Raw genomic sequence first — 27,989 nt, 5'->3', positions numbered from 1 at the left:
CCAAACGACTCGAGATGCTTCAGGCATCCTCACCAAGAATCCCTGCAGGCCAGGTACAGCTGGCTGCAGTGGCCACACCACATGTGTTCCTTCCCAGGCAGCACCCAAAGCCCCCCTGCCCCGGAGGCACTCACTGGTGGTGCTTCCCGACATCTGGATAATGCATTTCGATTCCCGGCTCATCTCCCGGGAGTTGAAGGGCCGGACGCGCACTGCCACCTTCACGGACGCTCCCGCCATGGCGCTGCCTGCACGTGGGTCCTGCTAGCGAGGAGCAGTGGCTGTCCTGCAAAAGGGAAGAAAAGGGAAAATTTGCACTCCAATCCACATCTTGCAGCTGTGCAGGATGAATGGAGAGCCTGTGCGAGGAAACCTCCTGGGAGCACTGTTTTGCCTCTGCCTGAAAGATGACATTTTGTTTCATAGCTCGATCTGCCCTGATTTTACCTCTCCCTTCTCCCTGTCCTACCCAGCTCAGTCCCAGGGGGCACCCCTGCCCTTAGCCCAGGGTGGCACTGGAGCCTCCATCACCCTGCAGCAGCACTTGGTGGGCACCCACAGCAGCAGACGGAGCCCTGTAGGCACTGCCAGCACCGGCATAACCCCCCAGGAGCAGCGTCTCCATCCCAGAGTGCCAAAGGCACTGAGCAGGCACCCCCCAGTCTGCAAGCAAGTCCATAGGCCTGTTACCTGAGCCTCCTGCCTCCACTGCAAGCCCAGCAGAGCAGGGGCTGGGCAGCAGGACACAGCGGGGCAGGGAGGAAAGCGATGGCATTCCATTGAGAAAGGAGGCGGTTGTTGAGCGCAGCCGCTGGCATGTGCCTCCCATTCAGCTCCCACAAAGCAGACGTGCAGTATCAGCACCAGCAGGCCTTCCTGGGAAGACCAGTGGCCATTGCACTCAGCTGAAGGCCCTAGTTTTCCATCATATTTCCTGTCCTTTTTGCTAAAAATTATTAATTGCAAATCTCACAAGGCAAAACAAACCCCTCACAACATCTCCCAGAGCAGTTGTCCATCCCAGCACTGATGCCCAGTGCTCTGCAGGCCATTCCCACCTTCCCTCAGCTGCAGTTAAGCCTCAAACAGTGGCCAGAAAATGATACTGGGATCCTTCTACATCCTTCAGGATCCTCTTGGACCTGACAAAATCGCTTCCTGCCTTTTAACATCTATCCCTTTTCCTGCCTTTCCCTGCTCCTTGGCTCCCTGTGCTGAGCCTGGTGGTGAAAATGGAGCACGGGATCTCTCAGGAAATGGGTAGGAACTGCTCCTCTGGCATCCCACCTGCAAGGTTGTGTGTGAATTCCCTAATGCTTTTCAAGCCTGGGTTTTGCCAGCAGGATATTTGCTCTGGGAGGAATGAGATCAGGGAGAAATTAGATCGTTAGGGAGCACCCTCACAGCTCTGGTTACATGGGCCATGACCAGAAGGAAGCGGAGCAGTAAGGAGGGATCTTGAACATGACATGTGTTTTCCCCATAGTGGAAATGAAAAATTCGGGAGAATTTGTGGAAAAAGTGGGGAGAAAGGGAAGAAAAAAACAAATTCACAGAATAGAAAGTATCCCAAGAGAAGGGGATAGCTTTAAACTTAAAACCACCTGAGGTTTGACAGCTGTGGTTTGTTTACCAAGGGGGTGAGAGGAAACCTTAGACAGTGGAAAAATTTGCATCAAGAAAGTGTTACAAGCTTGGCACTGCCTTTCAGAAACCCTTTGCCTATTTTATAAGTGAGCTGGCATGTCCAGCAGCACGCAGAGGACAAAGCTTCTTCTGTTGGAGTTCCCAAGCCCTCCTCTTATCTTCCCGCTGGGATGGCTCTGGAGCTCCCACTGTGCTCAGCCAGTGATCACACCCATAAATTCCAGAATTCAAACATTTGGTCTCAGGCTTTCTTGAGCTTGAATTATTTTAAGCAGGTGTTTAACACCTCCCTTGAGTCCCTAAGGCAGCAAGTGGGCTGCTGCCTGCCAGTGGCCTCTGCCTCCTCACTCGGATGGGGGAAAGGAGAAGTTAAACGGGAGTGCTTGCCAAAGGGAATGAAGGGAATTGTTTCTCCGTGAAACCATTGGATATATTCCCATGGGGAAGGGCTGCATCTTCTCGAGGCCATCAGCTCGAGCTGCTCCTCCCTGTGGCACCACTCAAGGACAATGGATTCATCCCCAGGCCAAACCCATCTGCCCCTGCTAGTTGTCCATGTCAAACATTTCACCCTCCTTCCAAGCCAAGACAGCTCCCTTCCCCAGCTCTGCAGCCTCTCCAGCTACCAGGGCTCTGAAGAGGTGGGTCAGATCCCTTGACTCCTGCCCCCTGCACAGCCCCAGAACAGCAACACCCACCAGTGACCCCACCAGCCCCAGGACTACCTGCTGCCTGCCACGGGCCACCTCAGGCCCTGCTCTTATCCCCTCCCACCCCCCTGCCATTCCCAGCCACTCAGCCCCATCACTTCCCATGAAGAAACTCTGGTTTCTCCTCTGAACCATGTGCCTCATCCTTTTCCATGTGCCTCGTCCTGCTGTGCACCTTCCACTGCTGCTGATTTCCTTTCTTTGCCTTCTTCTGCCCGGTCAGCCCCACACCCCGTACTCCCACCACTGCTGGCCATGAGAAACCCCCTTCTCACCAGCAGGACCTTTTCTCTCTCCCTGCCATCCACAGGCTACATCCCAGTGTATCACCATCTGGCTCTCCTTGCCCAGGGGTGTGAGCTCCTCTCCTGGCCAGTATTCCCTGCTGCAGAGCCCCAGTTCCATTTCCTGCTCCATCCATTTCCCTCAGCTTCCTTGGCTGGCAATGCACTGTTTCCCTCTGCTCCTCTGCAGCTCTCCAGTTCCATCCCTGCCACGGCAGCACAAGGACCCCAGGTGACATCGTGTGCCCTTGGGGACCACCAGCAGACACTGACCCAGCTGCTTCTCATCCTCCTTTCCTTCCCTGGCTCAGCTGCAGGGAGGAATTCAGCCTGTGCCCATGGCATCACTGGTCACGGGCACTCAGCATCCTGTAAAGAGAGGGGCCAGGCTGCAGTGGCCAGGGCCAGGGCCAGGGCCAGGGCCAGGGCCAGGCAGCTCCCCCAGCCAGCGGGCAGCTCGAGCCCGGCCAGCTCACTCTGCCTGGGGGCAGCCAGAGCAGCCACCGCCTCCTTAATCTGCTGCCATCGAGAGAAATTCGATAAACCACGACCAGCCTTTTGATGGGAGTGAGGCAGCAGCGAAGCCCCACTCCCCGTTCCCTCCCTGCCACCTCCCAGGGCACGCAAGGGAGGTTGCAGAGAGGAACAGCCAAGTCCCTGGCGCCTGGAGGAACATCTAGACCTGTCCCCCAATTCTGCAGGGCGTCTCTTCCCCCACTTCCCGTGTTGCCTGCTGGCTCTGCCCACCCCTATGACCCACCAGCCACCCCTAGCGAGGAGCAAAAGGCCTGGAGAGCCACGATTAACTGGATCAGCTAAGATTAATTGGGCAGAGATTAGCTAATGAAACCACTCTTAAATCCAAGGGCTACGAACTGGCAGCCTCTCCTGCTGAGAGGTGACCAGTAAGACAGGGAGCATCGTCCCCAAGTGCCACCAACCACCAAGCTCTTCCCCAAAGGATGCTGAGGAGCGTGCTCTGCTGCCAGTCCCTCAGCTCCAGCAGATGACGAGGGAAATCCAAGGTGAGTTTCCCTTTGTCTGCATGCATCCAACCTCACGTCACCTCAGTGACTCAGTACTCAGACGCCCCATTTGGCTGCACTGGTGTATTCTCAGCAGCTGCCAGGCTTTGTTACGGCGAGCCCTCCCCCTGCACCCTTGGTTGGGGCCCCCCAGCTCTGACTGGGACCATGGGACTCTGTCCTGCCTCTAGGGCAGCAGGGAACACGTTGGCAGATGACACAGCAGCATCAGTGCCGGCCAGCCAAGCTCCTCACCCACCTCCCACCCCACACAGGACAAGGGGCCATGACGGTGCAGTTTTCTCCAGAGCAGCACCTGCCAGGCAGGGAAGCAGCTCAGAGGACAGCCCAGGACAAGGGCAAATTCCCCCCGTGCTCAGGTGAAATCCAGCCCCTGCTTCCCTGGTGCCGTCACAGGCACCCTGCCCATTGCCTCTTCACATCCTGCCCACCCCAATGCGGGACAAAGCTTCAAGGCAGAGTTTGCAGCTCCCTGAGAATTTCCATGCACATTCAGTTTACAGGTAGCAAATGTAAGGATGGATGAGGGTTTGTGTTCCCCACCTCTGCTGCAAAGTAACCCCACCCCCATCCCTGCTCCCTCCATCCTCTCTTCCAGACACTCAAACCCAAAGCAGGGAAAAGCTGCACAGAAAAGGCAGTGAGCTCCAGTGGGTGCCCAGCATTGCTGGGCACGGAGAAAGGTAGCAAGGGAGGGGGCAGACAACAGATTCCTACAAGACCCAGGGCTTGAGGGGCTGCAGCTCTTGCCACATGCAGGGAGGCGGAGGGCGGTGGCAGCATCTTTGCCAACGCCAGCTACCACCTCCCAGACAAAATGGAGGTCAGCAGCAGCATGCCGAGATGGCAGAGCCACCACACCCCTGGCCATACCCAGGGGAGGGGGAGGGTCTGCTGCCTCCTTGCCCCCCAGTGCCACGAAGGCCACCTGCATGGGGCTGCTCAGGGTGCTGGGACGGGACGGGTGCCTGGGAGATGCTCGGCTGGGTCCTTGCCCTCCCCCAGCCCTGATGCTGTCGCATGGCACCTGAGCAGGCAGGAGATCGGCTCACACGGGGGTCTGCAGGATCCAGGGGAGGGGTCACTGCCCCGTGAAGGGGGAGGAGGAGGAGGAGGAGGAGGAAGAGCAGGAGAAGGAAGCAGAGGAGTAAGACAATAGGTCAGGTGCAGGGCTGCTCCCTGCGGACCTGGATGACCAAGCGTGGAGCTCTGCACCCCGGGACCTGCCCCTTCAACAGCCAGCAGCCACTGCACTGGCCCGCAGTGACATGGCGGCCCTTGTCCAGCCACTGCACAGCGCAAGGTCACCGGCAGCTGCTCGTCCTTGGGGGCCCAGAAGAGCTTTAGCATCGCAGCATCTTTGGCGGCTACCCGCGGTGAGAGCCCCAGGTGGGGCATCCGCCACTCCCTCCAGCGCTGCTGTTTAACTCTGAAGCATTACGATGATGACGCAAGATGGCTCAGCTGCATAACCACAGCCATCTGCCCCGGAGGGGAGAGCAGGGTTAGCTCTGGGGTACAAGGAGTTCCTGTGCCCCCCGCCATGGGCTGCGGGGATGGCATCCTCCCCCTTCGCACCCTGGCTGGGGCCAGGGCAGCAGAGGCGTCTCCTCGTCCGCGGGCATCCTCCCCCACCCTGCTCCGGCTGGATCCTTCTGGAAGATGGGGCGGCACCCGGCGGTCACCGCGCTGGGGACCCGATGGCAGTTTTCCCCCTCCCCACAACTTCGAACATCGGGGGGCTCCGCAAAATGGCCACCGGCCGCAGCCCCCCCGCCCCGCCGGACCCTCGGGGATGCGCATCCCGCTCCCACCCGCCACGCCTCGCCCCCGCCGGGGCCACAAGGAGCGTCACTGCCACCCCGGAGCAGCCCCGGTTCCCCCCTCGGCCAGTGCCCCGGGGGGCGCGGTGGGGGTGCCCCGTGCCGCGCGATGCCGCCCGCCCCTACCTGTGATGCCCGTGGCCGTGCCCGTGGCCGGTTCGGAGGGGCGCAGCGCTCAGCCGTGGGCGGGGGCCGCCGGCATGAGGCCGAGCCGCGCGGTGCGATGCTGTTCCGGTGTCGGTGTCGGTGTCGGTGCCGGTGTCGGTGCCGGTGCCGGTGCCGGTGCGGGTGGCAGCGGCCCCGCCCCTGCGGTCCCCGCCCCACGCGCTGGTTGGCGGCCGCCGCCGCCCGGAGGGGGACGCGGGGACCGGGAGGGCGCGCTCGGGGATGGAGCGGTGACGTCAGCGCATCCCCCGGCCCCGGGCGTGCTGCGGAACCGCCGCAGGGGCGGAGCGGGGCGGTGCGGCACTCGGCAGCTGTCGCCTGGCAACCGGCACCGGTACCCCGCTCCTCCGGTACCTCGGTACCACCGGACCCCAAACCGGACCCCGGTACCCCTGTTCCCCGAGGAGCGGCCCTCGCCAGGGCTTCCCGTGAGCCCGGCCCCGCTGCCGTCAGTTCGCTCCTCCGTCCGCCGAGCCCCCGCCCGCCGCCCGGGGCACGGCCGCTCTGCCCATCTGCGCCCGGAATACAGAGCCAGCGCAGAAAGCGGATTATTCCTTCGCTGCCAGCTGTTTCCAGCAGCATGGCCACCCTCGCTCTACGGCAGCTCCGAAGCCACTCATCCCCGCCCCAGCCATGCCCCAAATCTTCCTAGAGGACAGGCAACTGGGACATCTTCATCCCATATGTCGTCATGGCTTTGGGAGGATCATGGCTGGGCAGCAGTCCCCAGGCTGACTGTGGCTTTCATCAGCCGTGCGGGAGCAGACTCAGCTGCCCTCAGCTCCTCTCACTGGTAGCCACCCAGCTGCTGGGCAGATGTCCTCTAGGTGTCCCTTATGTCTTCAGCAGCAGCCACTGGTGCCAGTTCTCACCCCTGTGCTGCCATCCCTAGCAAAAGCTTTACTCACTGAGGGGCTCCTCTGGGCAGGGACCCAGTCATGGGTCTGCTAAAACTGGCAGCTTGTTTGCATTTCAGGGTATGGATGGCGAAGAATGTGCCAGAGGTTGGGCACAATGCAAGGTGCTGTGGGTACACATGGCAGGTAACAGAATATCGAACTGCCACCTGGGGCCTGTGGCATTCTCAGGATACACTGGGATGCTCATGCTCCAGGCTGAGCCCGCAGAGCACAGCTCACTGTGGCAGGGAATGTGTCCGTGTCCCAGTCCACAGCCCTGGTGCACATCAGTCCCACTGGCCAGCCTCCTTCAGGCTGTCGCGCCTGCAAGACAGGTCCCTGGTCAGGGAGCCCTGGTCAACAGAAACTTTTTGCTGCAGGAGGAGCTATGAGCATGGCAGCTGTGCCAGAGCAGTCTCAGCAAAACCATCCCATGGCACAGGATCCAGGTGCCCAGAGCAGGGATCCCACCTACTGGGGTACTGTTGGGAAACATTAGCCCTGGTGTTGCAGGGCCCAAGGAGACAGGGACTGCCTGGGTGCTTGGGAGTACCAGAGGCTGGCGTACCTGGAGAGTGATGAGCACTAGCAAGGGGGACATCCCCCAAAACGAGGGGCCCAAGACATCAGGGATAGCACAGGTGACACATTAACCAGACAGAGCAGGCAACCAAGGGTAGAGTCCAGACTGGCAGGGGGGAGCACTGAATTCTGGGTCAAGGTCCGTGGGGGAACTGGACACTGCTGGAACAAGATACACTGTGCTGCAATGCTGGCAGCTGCTCAGGCAGCCTGCACTGCTCCTCTTCTCTGGGCTCAGCTCCTGGGGACAGCACATCGTGCCATGGCCAGCAGCCTGCTCCGCGTTCCCCCGCCGGCGGAGCTGCTGCGGCCCCTGGCCGTGCCGGAGAGGCTGCTGCTCGGGCCGGGGCCCAGCAATGTGCCCCGCCGCATCCAGGCTGCGGGCGCTCGGCAGCTCCTGGGCCACATGCACCCTGAAGTGCTGCAGGTGAGCTGCCCCAGCCCAGCTTTCCTTCCCTCCCCTCCCCTCCTCTTCCTCACCCCCAGGAGAGGTTGGAACAGCTCTGCTGGGGCAAGAGGAGCAATAGCAGTGCTGGCCAGCGTCCTGCTGCCACAGGTAATGGATGAGATCAAGGCAGGTATCCAGTACGCCTTCCAGACACAGAACCAGCTGACCCTGGCCATCAGTGGCAGCGGCCACTGTGCCATGGAGGCTGCCCTCTTCAACCTGCTTGAGCAAGGTGACACTGCCCTGGTGGCCATCAACGGCATCTGGGGACAACGCGCCGCCGATATTGCCAGGAGGCTGGGTATGCTGGGAGCAGGCAGATGGCATGGCAGGGCTGAGGAGACTGGGCTCGAAGGCAGGGTGCTTCCCCAATCCTGTCCCAATCCTGACAGTGCTCAATGACACAGCTTACACAATGAGAGAGCACTCTGCTAGAGAGCACTCTGGTTTTTTTCCAAGAATGATGTCGCTCCATTTATGTTGTTTTGGCTTTATGGCTTTCCCGCTGGGCAAATCTGCAGGAGGTCAGACCCTGGCAGGTGGCTCTGCTCCTGTTTCCTGCGTGACCAATTGCCCCATGGAGCAGGTGTCTGCCCAGTCAGAAGCATGCCCAAACCTCATTCTCCTCTGCCCAAATTCCTCCCAGGAGCCAATGTCTATGAGCTGCTGAAGTCCCCGGGCAAGTATTTCACTCTGCAAGACATCGAGCAGGTGAGTGCCAGCCATTATGCAGAGGGCACAGGCTGTGACCTCCAGTGTGGTCACCTTCCCTCTGTGTCATGCAGGGCCTGGTGCAGCACAAACCTTTGGTGCTCTTCATCACCCACGGCGAGTCCTCCACGGGGGTGCTGCAGCCACTGGAGGGGCTGGGCGAGCTGTGCCACCGGTCAGTGCGTGACCAGCACCCGCGGGGACTGAGGGCACCCCAAGGTCACCACTGGGGATTTGGGCCTGCTGGTCTATCAAAAAATTATTAAAATTTTGATAAATTTATCAAAAAAATTATTAAAAGTGCTGGGCTTTTCTCTGGCTCTGTTGTGCTGGAAGCAGTTGGTGCCAGTGAGACACACAGTCCCTGTGGGGACCAGGATGCCAGGGCTGCAGGCAGAGGTGTAGCAAGAGGAGGTGGCAGGAACACGAGGCTGAGCTCTGTTCTCCCACAGGCATGGCTGTCTGCTGCTTGTGGACGCAGTGGCATCGCTTGGGGGAGCCCCCATCTTCATGGACCAGCAGGGTAAGAGCCACAGTGCCATCATGGGCATCCAGGGGATGAAGGGGCTCATGCCTGGGACAGGGAGAGAGAGCAGTGGGATCAGCCCCTCTGCCTGCATTTTGGCTAGCAGCACTAGAAACTGGGGACCATCAGCAGTGCCAGGGGCCCTCCCAAAGCAGCCTGACCACAAGTAGGACCTGCCATGTGTGCCATCCTTGTGCTTCCCATCCACCACTTGCAGCTAGGTCAGAGGGCTCAGCATTTTCCTGCTGGGAGCCTCTGGCTCCTAAGGCCTTGTCTTCCCTCTTGGGCAGAGATCGATGTCCTGTACTCGGGGTCCCAGAAAGTCCTCAACGCACCCCCTGGCAGTGCCCCCATCTCATTCAGTGAGCGAGCCAGGTAAGAGCAGCCCAATCTCACCAGGGTGGAAGGCAAAGGGGCTGGGGGAGACCATCTCCTCTCTGCCAGCCCACCTGGCGCTCAGTCCCGCTCTGTGGAGAGCATGCCCAGCAGCAGTGCTATGGGGGGAGCCCATCCCACCCCTGGGCAGTGACTGGGAGCTGGAGCCAATCTCTGTCCTCACTTTAGAGGAGTCCCCGCTCCCACAGGGCTGATCCCACCTTGGAGCTGGTGGCGTTAAGGTCCCACCTCTCCCCGGTACTCTCTTCTGCCAGGGAGAAACTGCTGAGGAGGAAGACAAAGCCCCCATCCTTCTACCTGGACATGGGCTGGTTGGCAAACTACTGGGGCTGTGACGGTGAGCCGCGGAGGTGAGGGCAGGCTCTCTTGTTACCGACGGCTGCAACCACTCCCCACCCAGCCTTTGTCCTGGCTCAGGGGCTGCCTCCCCATCACCCTGGCTGCCGGTCACAACTCTCTGCACTGGGTGATGAGGAGGGAGGATGCCGTGCCTCAGTTTCCCCGGCCACGAGCAAGGGGCTGCTGTGCTGCAGCCAAGCTGAAGCCCTGTGGGTGCCCCTTGAGTTTTGCAGGTACCACCACACGGCACCCATCAACAGCTTCTTCAGCTTGCGGGAAGGCTTGGCCATGCTGGCAGAGCTGGTGAGTGGCACCAGGCAGGCAGGGGAGCACCAGCAGCACCCATGGGGCTTGGAGGAACCGTGGCTACCAGGAGATGCCTGTCAGCAGCAGAGACCTTCTCTCCCCTCTCTGCCCACAGGGCCTGGAGAGCTCGTGGGAGCGACACCAGACCAACTGCACCCAGCTGTGCCAGGGGGTGCTTGACATGGGGCTTGAGCTCTTTGTGGAGGAGGAGGTGGGTGCAGGGCAAGCCAACCACCAGCACCACGGAGTAGGGGCAGTGTGAGGACACAACCCTGTGCAGCTGGAGATGTGCCTGGGCAGATTTTAATGCCAGAGAAAAAACTCCCTCCTCAGTGATGCTCTCTCCTGGCAGTGTGCTGGGGTCACCAGGGGCCGTGGGACTGAAACCAGTTCCTCTCTTCCTCATCAGAAGGCCAGACTTCCCACCATCACCACTGTCAGGGTGCCTGAGGGCTACAACTGGAAGGACATCACGGCCTTTCTGATGGACAACCACGGCATGGAGATCGCTGGGGGCCTGGGCCCCACGGTGGGCAAGGTGGGCAGAGTCCCCCCCCTCCTGCTGCCCGTGGCTGGGCACCGAGCCTTGCATCCACGGCCACTCTGAAAGCGTCCGGGCTACGTCCCATTGCCCGGGGCAATCACACAATCACCTCCTGATTGAATAACCACGCGCGGAATTAGCGGGGTGACACCTCTTTATAGGGAACGGTGTGTTAAACAGGAGCGGGGGAGCTGTGTCGTGTGTCCCCAGCTCCACACGGGGCTGCTGAGACACTCACAAATACTCACCCTTCCCCTCCAGGTCCTGCGCATCGGCCTCATGGGCTGCAACTCAAGCAGTGCCAACGTGGAGCGAGTGCTGCGAGCCCTGCGAGATGCGCTGAGGTGCTGCCAGCGCAGCCGGCTGTGACACCCCCGGCACGGGAAGGGGGCCTGGCACTGCCTGCAGGCAGCACAGGGACCCCGCAGCAGCCAGCAAGACAAGGCACAGCGGAAAGAAGGGGCCGTGGGGGAGAGGGATGTGCTCGGTAGATTAAGACATGGCTCGAAACTGCTTCTCCCATTACTCCCCAATGGCGTGGCCCCTCAATTCTTCCCCTTGCCCTGGCCCCAGTGACAGTAAATCATAGAAAATCTGGGGAGGTAGAAAGAAAGTTAGGCTTGGCGAGCCCTGGGGAAAGTGTTAAAAGTAGGCCCTGGGGAATGTTAGGCCTTGTCTTGCTAAGATCATGTGAAACTGCACCTGTAATAGTCAGTATATGATAAATGATGTAATTGTTAGATGGGATTAGATAGAATTATTGTTTAAAGAATCATGAGAAACTATGTTAGGGGTTTGGGGGGATCATGAGAAATCCATGCTTGGGTAAAATCAATACATACAATAGAACAATGTAAGTTTAATAATTAATAGGAAAGTTATATAACAATAAAGTATAAAAACATGTTCAACTCAAAACCAAGTCAGGTCAGATTTGAGTCTGTGTACCCCTGACACCCAGAGCTCTTGATAAAGCACTGTCATATAACCATTCAGTGATTGCGTGTTCCTGAATGCCAACACCAGGGCATGGTGACCCTCAGCAAGCTGACGGAGGGCTGCACGCAGGATATGATCACAGGTCCCTTCCCCTCCCATCACCAACCAATGCCATCCCCCTCCAGGTTCTGTACCGTGAAGCACCTGGTGCCCAGGTCCAGCAGGGCAGCCAAGAGGCTGTGTATGGCCCCCCAGGTACAGCAGATGTGCTCTCTTCCCCTGCCACCTTCCCTCAATAAATGACACAGCAACACACTGATCCCTGGCCCTGTAGCTCTCCTTGCACCCCACCAGAGTTTTGAGACACCCTAATGGAGCAGCAGCAGGGTCCCACTCAGCTCTGCTGAGTGATTTCTGGAAGGATCTTGCTAAGGAGCTGGGACGCTGCTGAGCGGCGTGCGCTGTCCTGGATCCGGTACACCTGAAACTAAAGGCAGGTGGGAAGTGAGGGGAGAGGGCTTCCCGCTCTGCTTGGGCTCCATGCCCCAGCACTGCCAGCCTCCCACAGCCTCCACAGCATGCCAGAGGCTTCTGTGGGGACAACTGCAGTGATCCCAAGCTTCCTAGCCCAGGTGGCTCCTGGTGCTGCCTGGCGAGTTCAGCTGAAGGGCTGGGGTTACCTGGCTGAGCAGCATGTCAAAGTAGGCTGTGTCCCAGTAGGACCCATCCTTGGCGGGGAGATGCAGGAGGGCTCGGGTTTCTGTGTCTGCCTGCCAGCTGCCACTGAACCCATGGAGGCCAAAATGGAAGCGGAGGAAGCGCTGGGGGTCCCAGGCAAAGCTCTCAACTTTACGGTAGAGGGAGGCAAGATCCGGGGCCGCTCCTTGGAAGAGGTTTTCCCCTGGGTTCAGGAAGTGGGGCAGGTGCTGGGTGGCCAGGCAGCGGAGAAGGATCACCAAGAGCCGGTAGACAGAACCTTCCAGGTCCTGCCAGTCCTCTGGAGAGGGGAAGAGCTCTGTGCTCCACAGCAACACCATCTGTGCAGAGAGAAGAGCACAGGATCAGGCACAAGGCATGATCCCAGCAAGGCTGTCCCTTCACACCCTGCAGGTCACCATGCAACCACTTGTGGGGCCAAATCCACGGGGGCTGGAGCAGATTATGCTTTTCTGAAGGCCAAATACATACATCTGCCCTTTTTCTATAAAAAAACCCCACAAGCACCACCCCCAAAACGTCAAAGAATGCAACACATTGCAAAGGACACAGGATTTGGGCTACTTGGAGCTGGAGCCATTCTGTAAGCAGAAAACATCCTTGCATCCTTCTTGACCCTTGTCTTGGAGAGCCATCAAAAGGCAGGGCACACCTGGATTGTGCAACCACGTGCTGTCCCCAGCATGGCCAGTTGGCATGGCTCCAGAATGTTGAAAACAGGTTGGGTGGGGAGAGGAGGTTTTTTTCTCATCAGAAACACCACCCTCAGCCCTGCACAGGCATGTCCCAGCACACCAGGGCACAGGGCAGCCCGCAGCATGGCACAGGGGTTCCATCCCCCAGACACAGGCAGCCTGGGCCAGGGGATGATGCCCTGCACACCAGTGCAGAGCCCCAGCTCTGTATTCACAAAGTGTCTCCAACTGGAGGATGCTGGTTCAACCCAAGGAAGAAGGATCAAAGCCCTCTGACTATGGCTGGCAGCAGCACACATCCTTTCATGGCACAGCCATGAGCTGGTACACCCCAAAGCACTGCAGGCACTAGCCCTTGTTGGGGTTCTTGTGCAGAGGAGCAGCTGTGGCTCTGCTTGCCCAGAGAGCCATGGTCCCAGCCAGCAGTACCAACCTACCTTCAGGTGGTTGAAGGTGAGACTGCCTTTCCCATCCTCCCCTCCCCAGTCCTGGTCACGGAGCTGGTCGAGCAGGCGGAGGCTGTCCAGACGGGGTCCCCCCAGGGTGTCCACTTCTCGGAGCAGCTTCAGGATGGGAAGGTGAGTGGAGGATCTGGAGGAAGAGAGTGGCATCTGGTGGGAGGGGTGCTGAAGATCCTTCCAGGATGGGGAGAGCAGGCCTGCAGTGACTTGGTGTGTGGGGATACCTCCCTGCCAGACACGGGTCCCAGTCCATGCCTCATCTCAGACCTACCTCCTGCTCTTGCCTCTGGCAGAGCAGAACTTCAGAGGTGTGGAGTGAGATGAGAACACTGCTAAGCAGCTCCTGCCTTCCCAGGAGGATCAAGGGTGGAGTAAAGTGGGGTTGTGCTCCCCTACGTGTAGTGGGGAGGGGAGGCTGGGTTGCTCCCCAACAAGGGGCCAAGCAGCCAGCTGGACCACTTTGTTTCCAAAATAAACGTGGTCTGGTCCAGCTGGCTGCTCAGCCCCACCGTGGGGCTGGGTAGCTGTGCTGGCAGGCAAGATACATCAGCCTAGTCCTGTTCTGTCCTCCAGCCCACCTTGGGAGGCACCTCATCACCCTGCTGCTGCCAGGTGCTTAGACTTGTTTCAGAAGCCCAAGCAGGGAGCTGAGAGATGCCACCCTCTGTACACTCAGGGTGCAGCTCCAGTGGATAATTATAGGGGGCTCCTTCAGTCGCATTCCCTCTCTTTCCCTGAGCTGTCTGAAACTTGCCTGAGATTTCTTTCTCCAGCGCAGGGAAGGGGGTTTGCACGTCATGGGGACTTCAACCCCTGCTGACATGTCCCCGCCCTTTCCCAACCTCTTTTTGCCTACACCCAGCAGTGCAGCCAGCCAGGGGAGATCCCTGGCACAGGATCACCCTGCTGTGCATGCAGCCGTGCCTCTCACCTCCAGCAATGGGGAGAGGCAGGAATAAAGTGTGCCTCTTCTGTGGCCTTCCTGAGGCTGCCTTCAGGGAAACCACTGTCTCTCCGTCGCCTCTGGAGCCAGAGTGGCTCTCGCTGCCTCCTCACCACAGGAACAATGTCAAAGCGAATGGTCTTCCAGCTGCCACGGATCAGCAGGGAGAGCTCCATGGCATCTTCCCGCAGGTTTTCAGCACTGATGTCACCTAGATGCAGAGGGTTTGGCAGCAGTGAGGAAGGAGGTTAGCACAGCCAGTCCCGCAGGCTGAACCAGGTGTGTGCTGCAGCACCCGTGGCCATGTCCCACCCTACTCGACAATGCTGCAGTCTGGCTGCAGTTCCTCGGGTAAAACCCTTCTCCCAGTCATGCTGGGGTGGTTTTACAGGAAGAAGAGTTGCAGGGCTCAAGGTCAGGCACGGCAGGAAGTCTCAAGCGATCAAACCGAGCTGTGCTTCTGGGTGGCTGAACAGAGCCAAGAAAAGCAATGCAGCCCAAGAAAAATGGATCAGAAAAGGTTCATTGCTTTGTGCGGGTGGAGGAGGATGAAGGACACTGGCTTGGCCATGGAGAAAGGAGGGGATGGTGGACTTCCTTTGACTGGGTTAGGAGACTTCCAGACCCACTGGTCCTCTCACATCACCCTTTCATCCTGGTTGAGCTTTACTTCCAGAAACACACTGGGAGATGAAAATGCATGAAGAAGCCTAAGGAACTGCTGTGGGCATTTCCCAGGGTCCCCTCCCACCACATCTTTTCCAAGGACACTGCTGCCAGCTGGGGCTGGGGTGTTCACAGGGTCAGACCCATGCCCCAGGGTCCTGCTCCAGCTCTGACACACTCCCAGCTCACTCTCCAAACAGCCTCCTCTAGGGAGCAGGGGGCACTTGGAGGCCAAGAGGTGGAGGGGAGAATGCGGTTAGGGTAAACCCTAACTTAAGCACACCAAGTCCTTAAGCAAACCCTACCTAGGGACTAGCAGCAGGGCTGGGTGAACCCTGCACCCACCAAGAAGGGTGCCATCCATCCTAGGTGAAGATGCCTGAGGATGACTGATGCCCTGGGATGGCAGGGAATAATAGTTTGCATCTCCCCTTCCTTAGCTGGAGGCAAAGCCCATCCGAGCCCACAGCAAGGTGCTTGCTCACCTGGCCTGCAGGTGGGCCACATGCCCAGGAACATACCTCCCAGCATGTTTGCATAGGGATCACTGCCAAGCTGGGAAGCTGGGCAGGCACTAGAGGCAGCTCCTGGCTGGGAAGCACGCTGCCAGTGTACGTACCTGGCTGAAGCAGGAAGAGGCGTTGGCAATGCACGATGGCTGAAACAAGGAGCTCTTTCAGATGCTGGAGGATTTGGCCTGGAAGCAGGCACCCCTCACCACCTCCGTGCTCCATCACATCCACAACACCAGTCCAGTCCTCCAAACCAGTCCCTGGAGAGCACACTCCCAGATAGCAGGTGTTCAGCTCTGGAGGATGCCTGCCTGGGGTGTCCCTGGGCTGGCACGCCAGCACACGCAGGGCATCACCGTCGATGCTCACGGGCATCTCGAGAGTGACAGCGTCCTCAGAGGCACACAGAGAGAAGTCCAAGGCTTCCAGGTTCCTGGCGTACTCCACGAGGAAGCGGGGTTCCCTGGCATGGACGCTCTCCAATAGGGTGAGCAGGATGTCCTCGGCCCGCTGGAAATGCTCCATCCGCTGCCTCTCGCGGGACACGACCACCCCAAGGTAGCTGTGCCAGAGGGAAGTGTTGGCTTCCATGGCAGCTCTGCAGCTCTCTATCGCTGCTCCGAGCAGCAGTGAAGGTGCGTGGGCAGGGAGGGCAGGGCTGGGTGCCGGCGTGGGGCGGGCGGAGGGAAGCAGAGCCGGGCGTTGACAAGCACCGGGTGCTGGGTGGCTCCCAGGGACAGGTACAGGGCAAACCCAGGGCGGGGGCTTGAGTCACACCGTGGCCCCACTTCTGGCGCTCCAGAAAGGTGACGGCGGTGCTCAGTTGGTGGGTCACGGCAGGGTAACTCTGTGTGCTCTCCCACACTGCGTGCCGGCAGTTCCCTCTCACAGCCAGGGCCAGGTGAAGGGACCCACTGTCCTCCCAGCCCAGCCCAGCCCAGCCCAGGCAGCTCTCCCTGACCTGAGTGGCGCCCACAGGAGCTGGGCAGACTGCTGCTGGAGCCGGGCCGTGCGGCGGGGCTGTGGAAGGGCTGCCGGACCCTGAGCGTGCTTTGCCGATGCTCTGTCAACACCGGGCTCCGGCTCCATCAGCCCCCGGCGCCCCTCTCCGAGCGGGGCCGCCTCGCTGCGCTCACCGGGGCGAGGTTTCCTGCCGGGCTGCGGGAGGACGGGCGTCGGAGGACTCATAAAGCGGGCTTTTCGACCCCAAAGCCGCCGTGGGGAGGGGTCCGGGGGCGGCGGGGCCGGTCCATGCGGTCCCTCAGCCCAGCCGCTGCAGCCCCCGGCCCCGCTCCGAGCTTTGGGGTTCGCTGCAGCCCGAGCTGCCCGCGGTGGTACCCTCAGAACTGCCCTCATTTCTCCCCATCTCTCACAAACCCCGGAATGGGGATTTCCGGGCGTGTTTTTGGGTGCCGTCACCTTCCAGAGGTACGCTCGCTCCCGAGCTGCGCAGACCTGGAGCCGGAGCTCAGTGACTGTGGCTGGAAGGTTGGGTTCTCACTGCAGGACAGCGAAGTTCAGCTGTCCCAGGCTTTCCTGTACACTGATTCAGAGCAGGGAAAGAAATGGGGAAGTGAGGGAGGCTCCGTGGCAGCAGGGGGCCCGAGATTAGCCTGGGGACCATTTCTCTGAAAGGGAGGGAGTGTGCCATGGGGCTCATGGATGGTCGTCCCACCTCCTGTGGCTCAGGCTCACCCTTTTAAACAACCCCGACGAGGTTTCTGGATCTCCCCAGGGATTATTTCCAGTTCGTCCTTGTGCCTCCTTCAGTTCCCCGCGGCTGAGGAGGTGCCCTGCAGATAAGAGCCTGTCCCTCATGTTCATTTACTCTTCTGCCAGCTGACTGAAGGAGCCCCAAGGGTCAGAGCTTCCACCTGCAAAGCATCCTTGAGCACATGAAGTTCGAGTCATTAAGCCTGCACTGGGCTCCTCACTACCAGAAGGCTGTGGGTGCTCTGAGCTGGGAAGTCTCAGCTGTATTTTAAACCCCGACAGTGGGTGATGGGCCCTGCATCTCCTTACCTGAGCCCTGCCATTCAGGTTTCACCCCATCTGAGCAGGGTGAATCCCCCACGCCAATGGCTGTCTCAACAGGGCTGAGGGGGTAGGTCTTACCCTCCCTCATCGTGTGGGGAAGACAAGCTGGCTGGCATCCCAGAGAGGGACTGAAAGCAGCAGACCCCTATCAGAGGTGACTTGGGCTCATCCTGAAGAATGCTGAACCCGAGCCAGGCAAGACAGATTGCTGCTTCATGCCTTGGTGTGGGAAGAAGAGGGCAGAGAGATGCAGGCCACCACTTTTCCGAGGCATAGCTCGCTGCTGGCAGGGTTGCTGTGCACCCATGGAGCATCATTTTGTCATGGATGGAGTCCCTGCTGCAGCAGCAGCCAGGACATTCCTTCTGTCAGTGCCTGGCAGGAATGCTGGAGGAAGCTGTGGGCATCATGCAGAAGCTGAACTGAGAGCCAGGAGTGGTTCTATAAGAAGGTAAGGCTGGGCTGAGCAGGGAAACACAGCTGTCCCCCTGATGTCTTGGTGCTAGTGGGGTAACCCTGCTCTCTTGTCACAGTGCTGGCTGAGCCCACAGTGTGACCCTCACATTCTGCTGCCAGAGCTCTGATGGCAGGAAGAGCCAGTGTGATGTGATCCCCTTGGCTCATCTCTGCTTTGACACCTGCACTTTTTGGGTCTCTGGGTGCCACAATCAAGAGTTTGGTACTGCAAATACTGCCTTCTGCCCCTTCTGATGCAGAAGGTAGCATCTGGGTCCACCCCTGGAACCTCCCCTTCTCCCCTTTCCTCCTTTCCCCCTTCTGCCTTTCCCTTCCTCCTTTCTTCCTCTTTCTCCCCTTCCTGTTCTTCACCTTTTCTCCTTTCCTATTCCCCTTTCCCCTTCCTCTACCACTCTCTCTCCCCTTCTCATTCTCTCCCCTCCCCCATAGGCAAGGGGCCAGGGGCAGGCCCTGGAGGAGCATCTTCCTGGCTGCTGCCAGGCACAGGCAGCACAGTGCGGGACCCTCCTGCAGGCACTGTGTGAGAAGGAAGAGTGATGCTGGGCAGTGACACATCTGCTGACAAAGATGGTGGGAGCAGCTGGAGGTGCTTCCAGATGCTGAGCAATGCTCTGAGCAGGAGGGAGCAGAGCTGGCGTGGCAAGGGAATGGTGTGGATCAGGTGGTGGGGGCAGAAGCTCTGTCCCACATGGATGGGCGGCTGAGCCCTGCTGGGGCCGTGCTTCAAGGGGTGAGCCGTAGGGCAGGGACACTGTGTGGCTGGGCATTTGGGGCAACACCTGGACACTCAACCCTGCAATCAGGCCAAGCTGAGCACACCTCCATTGGCCAAAAAACAGCAGGAAAAAAATTCTAGCAAGAAGGTCAGCTAGGCTGTGGAAGGCATGGCTGGAGTGCACAGTGTCTGGACAAGCAGAGGCTGGTGTCAAGTGCCTTGGTAGTGGCAGAGAGTCTGGCCTGAATGAGCTAATAACTGTTTCCATCTCACCATTTTATAGTTCCATTAATTTTAGCTCTGCTAAAGGAGAGAGAAGACAACCCCAAAATAACAGCCAAGTGCAAGCAAGAGAAAGGAAAAAACCCGGGGGCATAGGAGCCCTTGGCACAGCAGAGGTGGGCGAGGAGCTGCAATGAGCCCCCAGAGTCCCTTGCCCAGCTTGCCTCTCTGTAGGGTCGTGCAGTGTGAGTGCTGCACCCTAGACCCTGCAAGGTGCCGTCATCACCCAGCAGAAAGATCCTGGGGTGCTGAGCTGGTGGGTTGAGGAGATGGCAGGGCACAGGGGCACTGGCACGTGGGAGGTAGGTGATGCTCTGCCCCAGCACCGCAGTTCCACACCAGCACTTCTGCACCCCACAAAGCCCCCAGAGTGGCATGGCCCCCAACAGAACAGCTGGGACGGTGAGGGGGGACAAAGGCAGGGAAGGTAGAGAGGAAGAGAGAGTAATTTAACATGACAGGCTGTTTATTTTGGCAAAAGGGGTCTCTTTTCAACAGATTTCAAAGCTCGGCCCTGAGGCTTTGGGGGGACCACACAGAGGGGTGGGAGATGAGAGGTGCGAGATGGGGGTTTCAGTGGGGCATCCAGACTGAGAGGGAGGGTGAAGAATCTCCTGTCTGTTCATCCCTGGGGCAGGGCCAGGTCTTTAAGTTTTCCCGTTTGAAGCCCTGGGTGTGCTGCAGTGGGGTGTCCCCATGGGTGCCCATGCCCTCACACACACACACATGCCTACATGCATCCACACACATTTGCATGCTCCCCCTGCCCCTGCTCCTTCCTCCAGGCTAGGGCTCAGCTGGAGTATTGGCTTCCCCCAGTGACATTTCAAAATAGGCTGTTTATTAAAAAAACAAAACAAAACAAAGAAACCCCCAAAAAACCCCAAAACAAAACCAAAAAACACCAAGGCGGAATGGGGGGAACTGCTAGGAAAGAAATAATTATTATAATCACATTAAGAGCTTTGGCTGTAAAACTCTTGTGAGGGCACAGGGAAGGAGCTGGGGCTGCTCTCTGCAGGGAGTACAGGGGGTGGTTTTCCTGCCTTGTGCTCTTTTATTTTCCAGTCCTGATCCAACAACACCTCCCCTCCTCCCCTTTTCCTCCCCTTTATCCTGGGAAATGAAAACAATTTATTTAATGATGGATCATCCCTTTCTCTGGTCACTGACCTTCTGCGTGAATTTCTGCTGAGCTCGGCGGAAAACTCGAGGCTGGGTTGTGGATCCCATCTGTGGATGGGGGAGGGGGGGAGCTCACCCTTATCCTTCCCAAAATCCACAGCAACAATCCTGGGGAGCAGGACAGGGCTGGCAGAGAGAGTCCTCACCAGGAAGTCCAGAAGCACACTTTGCTGCAGGCACTATCCCTGCAGACTGAGGGCTTTGGAGGCAGGTATGGGGGCCCCAGAGCCCTCCACCCCCTTCCCCTTCTCTCCTGGAACTCCTTCAGGCGTTCCTGGCACCCACTGCCTTCTCCCCGACCTGCTCTGAGCTTGGGGTGCAGTGCCGAGGTGGGAGTGGGCAGTGGAGAAGGGATCTCCGCTCTGCCACCAGCCCTTGCTGCCTGGGGGGTTTCTGGCTCAGGGTGTCTGTGGGAAGCAGTTTTCAGATCTGATCAGGAAGGCGTGCGGGGCTGCGCGGGGCTCCCAGCAGCAGCCGGCGATGCATTCCCGTAGCAGGAGGTTTGGCCTCTGGCCGGTCCCCTGTTTGGCTGGGTTCTGTTCCCTGGGGAGGGATTGCAGGGCTGAGGGGAGTGAGGGGGAAAGGCAGAGGATCACAGCCACCTTTGGCTGGAGGGTGGCGGGGCTGTGTGTGCTGTCAGCACCCGGCACGCACTGCCCCGGGGCCCCAGGCAGGAGTGCTGCCCTGTGTCCCTGCCAGTCCTGCTCAACCCCCAGCTGACCTGCAAGAACCAGGATGGAACAACCCAGCAGCCAGCCCCCTCCCCTCTGGCCCTTCATCTGCCGTGGCCTGTTGCTCAAAGCATGGTTCTTGTAAAAATGCATAAATATTTATACAAGAATAATTTAAAAAACATGGTCTGTCAAATAATCAAAGCAGCAGAATATCCGAGGAGCTTTCAGCTGGACTGGGAAAACTGATGTTGCTTTCCGATGCTCCGCTGCAATGCTGGAGGTGCCCGCGGCCAGCCCCAGCCCTGTGTGATGCCAGACTTGCCAATGTGGCTTCACAACAGGTTTGAAATCTTCATTAGAAGATTTTGGTGCTGGGGCTGGCTTTCCCTTCCATTCACCCGGCTGCCTGCTGCAGGAGCCTCAGCCAGGGATAAGACTTCACCGGGCCCTGGTTTCAGCCTCGTGTCCTGGTTTTGGCACAGTTCCCTGCACTGGGACTGCTTCAGAAGCCAGGGATATCCTTGGGTGAGGTGGTGTGTGCCTGTGCTCCCCTGAGATGTGTGGTCAGGGACTGGTGTGGGGAGTGCCAGGGTGGCAGCTGAGCTGGTAGGGAGTCCCTGATAGCAGCCCCATCTCTCCAGAGCCAGCAGCACCCTCAGCATTTCAAAACCTTGGGTTTGCAATGGCGGGGCAAGAGCCTTGGGCCACGGCTTGCCCCAGGGAAGAGGATTTGAGTCCCTCTCAGTGATTGCACATCCCCACTTGTGCTGGTGTCAGCAGTGGTTGGCAGAGCCACAGCTCCTTTTCTGTGTTCCAGTGGCACTGTGATGCCCCAGCATCACCAAACTGCCCTGAGCTTCCCAGTGGAACAGCACCTGGAACCCCCCAGGCCCATGTCCTTCTGCTCATTTGGGACTCCCCTAGCCGGGGGGAGAGGACACAACGGCACGCCAGTAACATCCCTGTCACCATAGCTCAGATGACACGTGGCCACCAGATGCCAGGGCCACGTGGTTCAGAAGGGTCCCAGGGTGGCAGGAGGAGGTGAAAGGATGGGATAGGGGAAGAGGTCCCCCCCTGTTTCCATGCCCCTGTAGAGCAGAGGCAGGCATTGCTGGGGGTTTGGGGGGAGCAGGAGCCTGGTGTTGCAGTAACCTCCATCCTCCTGGCTACCCTCCAGCCCCTTCCCACCACCCACATCTATGCGCGTGATCTGTGTTGCTGCATTCTTTGAGCCTGGGCCAGATAACGAGTTCAAACCCTTTCATAAAACCTCAGCTCCCCTCAAACACCCACAGACCTCCCTGTTCTACCTGGCTGCCTCTCCCACCCTGGGGAGGGAGCTTCCAGGACTAGCTCTGCCCCACAGGAGGCGATGCTTGTGCCACACACGTGTTTGGCATCTGCAGGGAATGCTCTCTGGGCTTGGCCCAATTAGCTGGAAGGGAGGGGAGAGCCAAATCCAAACCATGTGCTGACCTGCAGTCCCCTCTGCCTGAAAGCATCCGTGTTGAATGTGCTCTGGATCGTTAATAGCTCCCCAGGCCCCTTCCACATGTCCCGTTCCCCAAGCATGGGGTCTGACTGGGGTGGGGGGTGGGTAGGCTTTCGTGCTTTTTCCCAATCGTTTTCTAGGGCTGCCTTTTGTGGGGGGTAGTGGGTTCTGCTATGGGGCTGGGAGGAGCCAGGGGGTGACTGCCTGTGGATTTGGGGCAGCCCTGAAACTGATGCCAGGTAGAGATAGGCTTGGGGTCAGTGGAAGGATCTCTGTCTCCATCTCTTGCTCCTGGAGGTGGTTCTTCACTGGGGAGCATCTCCAGCTGCGGGTGCCAGTGAAGCTGGGATGAGAGTCCAGGATAGCCCTGGGACCTGCACCGTCCCCCTCCACAGCTCAACAGCCTCACCGGAACTACTCACTGGGATGGGTGTGGCAGGTCCTGGCCCTGTTTCGGTGGCCATCAAAGAGCTGGACACTATAAAGGTGGTGGCAGAAAAGGGCATCTGTTCCCAGAGATGGAGTGGGTGGTGGAGGACAGAGCTTGGCCAGATGCTGTGAGGAAAGGGCTGCTTTCCCCCACACTTCCCCCAGCACTCTCAGCACAGAGCCCAGCTTCACACTGGCTCCAGCTCCAGGCCCAGAGGAAATGTCTGCAGCTGGGGCCCACAGCTGTTCTCCCTGCTCCATTTACTGCTTCCAATTTAACATCCCGGGGAGCTGGGCTGGACAGCATAGGGGGAATATGGTGATGCTTTCCTGTGCAAAGCCTGCCTGGAAGAAAATCCTCCCCTCACACTTGGGGATGGTTGCCCTTTTCCTTTCTCAAGGTAAAACCTACAGGAGAAGCTTAGGATGGGCTGTGAACTTGGTCCTGGCAGAGGGGCAGGTCCTGCCACAATATCCCTGTGTTCCTTGGAAGCTGAGCCAGGCAGGGCCAGGAGATGTGACTTGGGAGCACAGGACTCCTTCTGATGGGTGTAAGGTGGTGGATGGCGATGGCCAGAAGGTGGCCCCGCAGTCACTCTCCAAAAGAGATGGGTCCCTGCTGGCATCCCAGAGCCACAGATTGGCTGTGGGGGAAGAGGGCAGCGCCCCCAGTGCATCCCACCACGGCATTCCCCGAGAACGGTACCGGGGTGTGCAGCCTAATGCCTTCCAGAAAATCAGCCATGAATGGCCAGGGAGGGTAATTCATATCAAACCCATAAAACCTTTATTAGCGTCCTAGGGGAGAAATCCGGATGTGGTTGCTTATTTATTTTGGATTTCTTTCTTTCCTTTCCTTTTTTTTTTTTTTTTTTTTTTTTTTTTTTTTTTTTTTTTTCCTCCTGTTCTTTTAACATTTTCTTCCAAGTGATTTTTAAAGTGATAGGGTCAGCTCTTTGGGATCGGCAGTAGGGCTCAGACAGGGCCGCCTGCCTGGTGGACATGTGGTCCTGGACCACTGGTAGATGCACTGGCATCCCAGGAGTCAGGCTGATCTTGGGGTCCAGCTTTGGGACTCTTCATGAGCTGATAATTATTCAGAACCGTCAGTGTTTTTAGTGAGGCTTCCCTAGTAGTAGCCGTCGACTTTCCTGGGAGCTCAGCCTCTCCCAGTTAAACCATTTCCCGATAATAAATGTAGGGTGGGTGTGTTTGTTTTGCTTTGGTTTTTTTTTTTTTTTTTTTCTCCAGTAAAGACAAAGAAGCCCTTGAGCCTGGAGCGTAACCTAAAACACGGCATTCCTGAAAAGAATTTCCTGATAATATTTTTAGCACCTTAAAAAAAAAAAAGGGGGGGGGGGGGATCAGCAATTTTTAAAATATAAATGTGATTTTAATGCATATTAAATTGTGCCTTGCCAGATGGCGGAAAAAAAGAAAAAAAAAACAGGAAAAAAAAAAAAGGAAACGACATAGTTTTTTTTCTCCTTCACTCTTTTCGTTTCGTTTTGTTTTGTTTTTTTCTCATCTAGTCCTGTGACTGTGGGGAGCGGTCTGTGGGCAGGGAGGGGGTTCGGGTGTGTTCGCGGGGGACCCCCCGGGACCCCCCCCACCTCCCGCGCTCCTCCCGCGCACAGCGGGGAGCGCGCCCCGAGTCCCGCCCCGCGCGCGCCGAGCGCCCATTGGTTGGCCACACCCTCATTATGCAAATGAGCACCAGGGGCGTGGCCGGCAGGCTGAGGGCGCTCGGGCGCCTTGGAGCTGAGGGGCCTCCGGTTCGAGCCGCGCACCGGGCGATCGCTCCCAGCGCCCGGCTCCGGGCGGCAGCCGCCGTCCTTCCCGTGCCCCTCAGTGGGCGTCCTGTCCTGCTCCGCCCCGCCCCGCCTCGCCCTGCCCGCCCCCGCCATGCTTCCGTGGCTGGTGCCCCCGTGAGAGGCGAGCGGCGTTGCCGGCGGCCATGCAGGTCCTGGCAGGCTGGGCCGTGCTGGTGGCACTAGGCGAGTGGCTGTGGGCCGGTGGGGAGGTGCCGCTGGGGGACTTCTACCCCTTCGGGCCGGCCCAGGGCGACGCCGCCACGCGGAAGCAGGACGACGGTGGCTCCGAGCTCCGGCCCCTCTCCATCCCCTTCCCCTTCTTTGGTGCGGGGCACACCGGCCTCTATGTGAGTAATTTCCACTTATTTCTGCTTATTTCCTCCTATTCGCTCCCTCTTGTTTATTTCCTTGTATTCCCTCTTTTTCCCTCCCTCTAATTCCGTCTCTTCTGTTTCTTTCTTCCCCTTTCCTTCCTCTTATTTCCTTTTTGCTGTCCTGCTTGGATGAATCCGAGTTTCCTTGGGGGCCATCAGGTGGCCCCCACTTAACTGGGAACATCAGAGGAACGGCAGTGTGCCGAGGATGATGCGGTGGGCCCTGGGCTTGGGGAGCATGCAGGACCCCTGGCTCAGTGTGGGGGTCCCCAGCGAGGATCCTGGCCCCAGTGCCTTGGGAATGCTGGGCAAAGCCCTCACCCGCCGTGGGGAGCCTGGACTTAGCCCTGGTTGGAGGCTGCATTACGTGCATACCCACACCTGGTGACATGCTGGGGGATCCAACAGCAGGGAGCTGGATACATCTGGTGCACAAGAGCTCAGAGTTGGTGTGCTGCAGCCCTAGAATGGTGGCCCCTGGCTGGTGGCCCTTGCTGCAGGGAGGGGGTGTTGGTGGGGCTCTGAGTGTGATATAAAGACAGCTGCACTTTTGGGGGTGCCCACTGGGTACATCCGATTCCCTTGCCTTTCCCTGCACCCACTGCATTGCTGGGACTACTGGTGACACACTCCCTTGCAATTCCTAAGCCACCAGGAGGGGACTGTGGCCAAAGAACTTGAGTTGTGTATAGCCCATCATGTAGCCCATGCTGTAACTGTGGCCAGAGGGGCAACCCCAGTGCCTGGTTGTCTGTGGAGTCTTTTGGGTGGTGTTGTCTTGCACCTAGAAGTGAAATTTGGGCTCCCCATGCCAGTTTCCACCTGGCACAGTGAATCATTCAGCATCCTGATCCCATCTCCCTGGTTTGCTCTGGGCTTAATGATGACCCAGACCCAGATGGCAGAGGAGAGGGCTGAGCATTGCCTTGATGGAATCCCAGAGCTGGGCTCAGGTACCATTCCACTGCCTCGGCTCTCAGCACAGGGGGTCCTTGGGCCTACCTGGTCATGTTTTCCTCCCGATCAAAGTGCCAGCCCTGCTGTCGGGTGGGAGGGACCCAGGCTTGGGGCTTGAGCTGCCTTGGAAGGATAGAGAGGGCCAGGAGAAGCCAGATGACGTGATGGTTGTCCCATAGAGGATCCACAGTGTGGCTGTAGGTCTTGGAGGGGCTGCAGAAATCAGAGGACAGTACATCCCCCTTCCCTGAGCTGAGACCCCATGGCTCTACAGGGCCAGCTTGGCTGCCCCCAGCACAGAAGTCCATGTGGCAGAGGCCTTCCTCCACAGGGAGCTGCTGTCCAGGGGGGACTGGCACAGGGCTGGGTTCACCTGGAAACCTCTGTTCTCAAGGGCTGCCTCTAACCACCCCCCTCCTTCACAAAAACCAGCAACAACAAAAAAAGCCCTTCTTGGCTCTGGTTCTCTCCCATCTTGCTTTAATCAAGGGAAGAATGTTCCTCTGCGGACGCAGTGGGGTTATGGAGGCTTTGGGAAAACAGAATCCTCTTTCCCTTAGTCACAAGTAAGGACTGCCCTGTGTTCAAATAGAGGGGCTATGAACCCTCCTCAGGGACTGGGGACCTTCCCTAGGGATGCACGAGGCCATCACAGCTCAGCCTCACTGTGCCTGTGTGTGCTGGCAGCTGGAGTGAAGGCATTCTGGCTTCGACATGGCTCCTGGGGATGCTGGCTCCCAGTCCCTTTTTGGCACACGAGTGTGACACCACTGCCTGCCTGCATGCCAGAGCTGCTCTCTCCACTTGAGACCCTCTTGCCTGCACCAGGCCCCCTTTTCTGTCCTGCAGCCCAGGGGCTTGCCAGAGCCAGACTTTGCACACACCGTGTCCCACGGTCGCTTGTGGGCTGGGGAACAGAGTGCCTTGGAGCTGACTGGACTGCCAGTCATGGCACTGTGGCAGAGTGCTGTCAGGGTCTCCTCCAGGGAATTTGGGAGCTTAGGGTGAAAGCATTTCCCTTGGATCCCTGCCCCCTCCAGCCTGCTCAGGCAGGCAGGGGGTATCTTCACCTTTCTCATTCCCATTGCATCCCCAAGTTGGGAGGTAGCGCTCCAGGCAGCAACATCCACTACTTCCAGTTTCCTCCCCTGGGCTCATGCTGCCTCTGCCATGTGTCTGTGGGCCAGGCATCCCAGAACCCTAACTGCCCCAACTGGTTAGTGCTGAGGAACAGCTCGAAGTATCTCACCCTGGGGGTCTGGCATCCCCGACTTTAATGAGAGCAGCTTGTGGAAGCACGGAGGGCTTTGCATGGGGTGGCAGCACTTGGTCCTCTGGGGATGAAGAGGACCAATTGGCTCACCCGGAGTGCTGTGCATGCCAGTGGATGGATTCCTGCCCAGCAAGGCTCCTCCCACCCTGGGCCAGTGCCCACATGGGCCAGTGCCCACAGCCCCCCTGCCAGGAGGGTCTAGCCCCATGGGCTGCCTGCAAGCCATGAGACTGGGGAGCGAGCTCAGGCCCTCACCCCTGCCAAGAGCAGTGCCATGAGCTGGCCCCGCACACCGGGCACTGTTTGTTTTATGCGAAGGGCTCCTGCAGTTTTTGCAGTTGTTCCCCTTCCCCCGGCCTGGAGAACAGGGCCGGGTTTGTTTGTGCAGTGGCCCACAGCCGTGCTCCAGTGAGCAGGCGGCTGGGGCAGGGGGCTGGGGGTGTTGTGGGTGCTGAGGCACGTCTCTGCTTCTAAGGACAGGAAGGGGAAGCGCTCCAATATTTGTGGAAAGGGAAGGGGGAGAGAAAGATGAAATGGAAAGCACCTCTAAAACATGGATTCCTGCTGGCAGCAGGAGTCAGCTGTGGCCACCCGTTTTTTTCCCTTCCTCTTTGCAGGTAAACAACAATGGGATTATCTCGTTCCTGAAGGAGGTCTCCCAGTTCACGCCAGTGGCCTTCCCCATCTCCAAGGACCGGCGCGTGGTTGCTGCTTTCTGGGCAGATGTGGATAATCGGAGGGCAGGCGAAATATATTACCGAGAGAGTACCGAGCAGCCCATCTTGGAGAGAGCAAGCAGGGACATTGCCCAGTATTTCCCTGAGTTCCCAGGGTTTTCTGCACAGTGGGTCTTCATTGCAACCTGGTACCGTGTCACCTTCTTCGGGGGCAGCTCATTTTCACCAGTGAGTAACTGAG

At 58.6% G+C, this 27,989-nt stretch overlaps 4 protein-coding genes across 28 annotated transcripts in view; 2 read left to right on the top strand and 2 right to left on the bottom strand.

Annotated features, from left to right (window-relative positions):
- Nucleotides 1–5,803, bottom strand: part of KIF1A (kinesin family member 1A) — a 41,533-nt gene extending 35,730 nt beyond the window's left edge. For 14 of the 16 annotated variants that reach the window (XM_015638031.1, XM_015638034.1, XM_015638036.1 and 11 more), the window contains exons 1-2: nt 5,637–5,803; nt 135–286 (exon numbers count right to left, since the gene is read on the bottom strand). In XM_015638031.1, the coding sequence (XP_015493517.1) occupies nt 135–240 (106 nt within the window). In that variant the 5' untranslated portion in view covers nt 241–286; nt 5,637–5,803. The remainder of the gene's footprint in view (nt 1–134; nt 287–5,636) is intronic. The other 2 variants (XM_015638030.2, XM_015638046.2) reach the window with 1 other exon arrangement.
- Nucleotides 5,804–7,304: 1,501 nt separating this feature from the next.
- On the top strand, nt 7,305–11,417 carry AGXT (alanine--glyoxylate and serine--pyruvate aminotransferase). 2 transcript variants are annotated; one of them, XM_015637033.3, is made up of 11 exons: nt 7,305–7,583; nt 7,713–7,905; nt 8,251–8,315; nt 8,390–8,490; nt 8,768–8,838; nt 9,132–9,216; nt 9,492–9,587; nt 9,810–9,879; nt 9,998–10,093; nt 10,235–10,420; nt 10,688–11,417. In XM_015637033.3, the coding sequence occupies exons 1-11, from the start codon at nt 7,344–7,346 to the stop codon at nt 10,793–10,795; spliced, it is 1,311 nt and encodes a 436-aa protein (XP_015492519.1). In that variant the 5' UTR covers nt 7,305–7,343; the 3' UTR covers nt 10,796–11,417. The 2 variants fall into 2 exon arrangements, with proteins under 2 accessions (XP_015492519.1, XP_015492520.1); XM_015637034.3 differs by having other exon boundaries at nt 7,309–7,583; nt 10,292–10,420.
- A 161-nt stretch (nt 11,418–11,578) lies between these two features.
- Nucleotides 11,579–24,560, bottom strand: MAB21L4 (mab-21 like 4). The gene is given in 8 exon segments (XM_015637036.3): nt 11,579–11,852; nt 12,046–12,402; nt 13,215–13,368; nt 14,170–14,392; nt 15,467–15,970; nt 15,973–16,086; nt 16,400–16,517; nt 24,267–24,560. Coding segments are annotated over 8 exon segments (1,857 nt in total). The 3' UTR covers nt 11,579–11,759.
- SNED1 (sushi, nidogen and EGF like domains 1) overlaps nt 24,387–27,989 on the top strand; it is a 20,737-nt gene continuing 17,134 nt past the window's right edge. For 5 of the 9 annotated variants that reach the window (XM_015638091.3, XM_033516686.1, XM_015638096.3 and 2 more), the window contains exons 1-2: nt 24,388–24,814; nt 27,689–27,976. In XM_015638091.3, coding sequence (XP_015493577.1) covers nt 24,611–24,814; nt 27,689–27,976 — 492 coding nt within the window. In that variant the 5' untranslated portion in view covers nt 24,388–24,610. Of the gene's footprint in view, nt 24,815–27,688; nt 27,977–27,989 lie in introns of all 9 variants that reach the window. The other 4 variants (XM_015638099.3, XM_019007836.2, XM_015638095.3 and 1 more) reach the window with 2 other exon arrangements.

Source organism: Parus major, chromosome 9, assembly GCF_001522545.3.
Source record: "Parus major isolate Abel chromosome 9, Parus_major1.1, whole genome shotgun sequence".
NCBI lineage: Eukaryota > Metazoa > Chordata > Aves > Passeriformes > Paridae > Parus > Parus major.
Note: the sequence above shows the minus strand (reverse complement) of the source record. Positions and strands in the feature narration are given on the sequence as shown.

Coding starts and splice junctions, on each gene's coding strand:
- AGXT (XM_015637033.3), top strand. CDS start 7,344: ATGCTGGCAGCTGCTCAGGCAGCCTGCACTGCTCCTCTTCTCTGGGCT. Junction 8,316..8,389: donor CTCTGCAAGACATCGAGCAG/GTGAGTGCCAGC, acceptor TGTGTCATGCAG/GGCCTGGTGCAGCACAAACC. Junction 8,839..9,131: donor CATCTTCATGGACCAGCAGG/GTAAGAGCCACA, acceptor CCTCTTGGGCAG/AGATCGATGTCCTGTACTCG.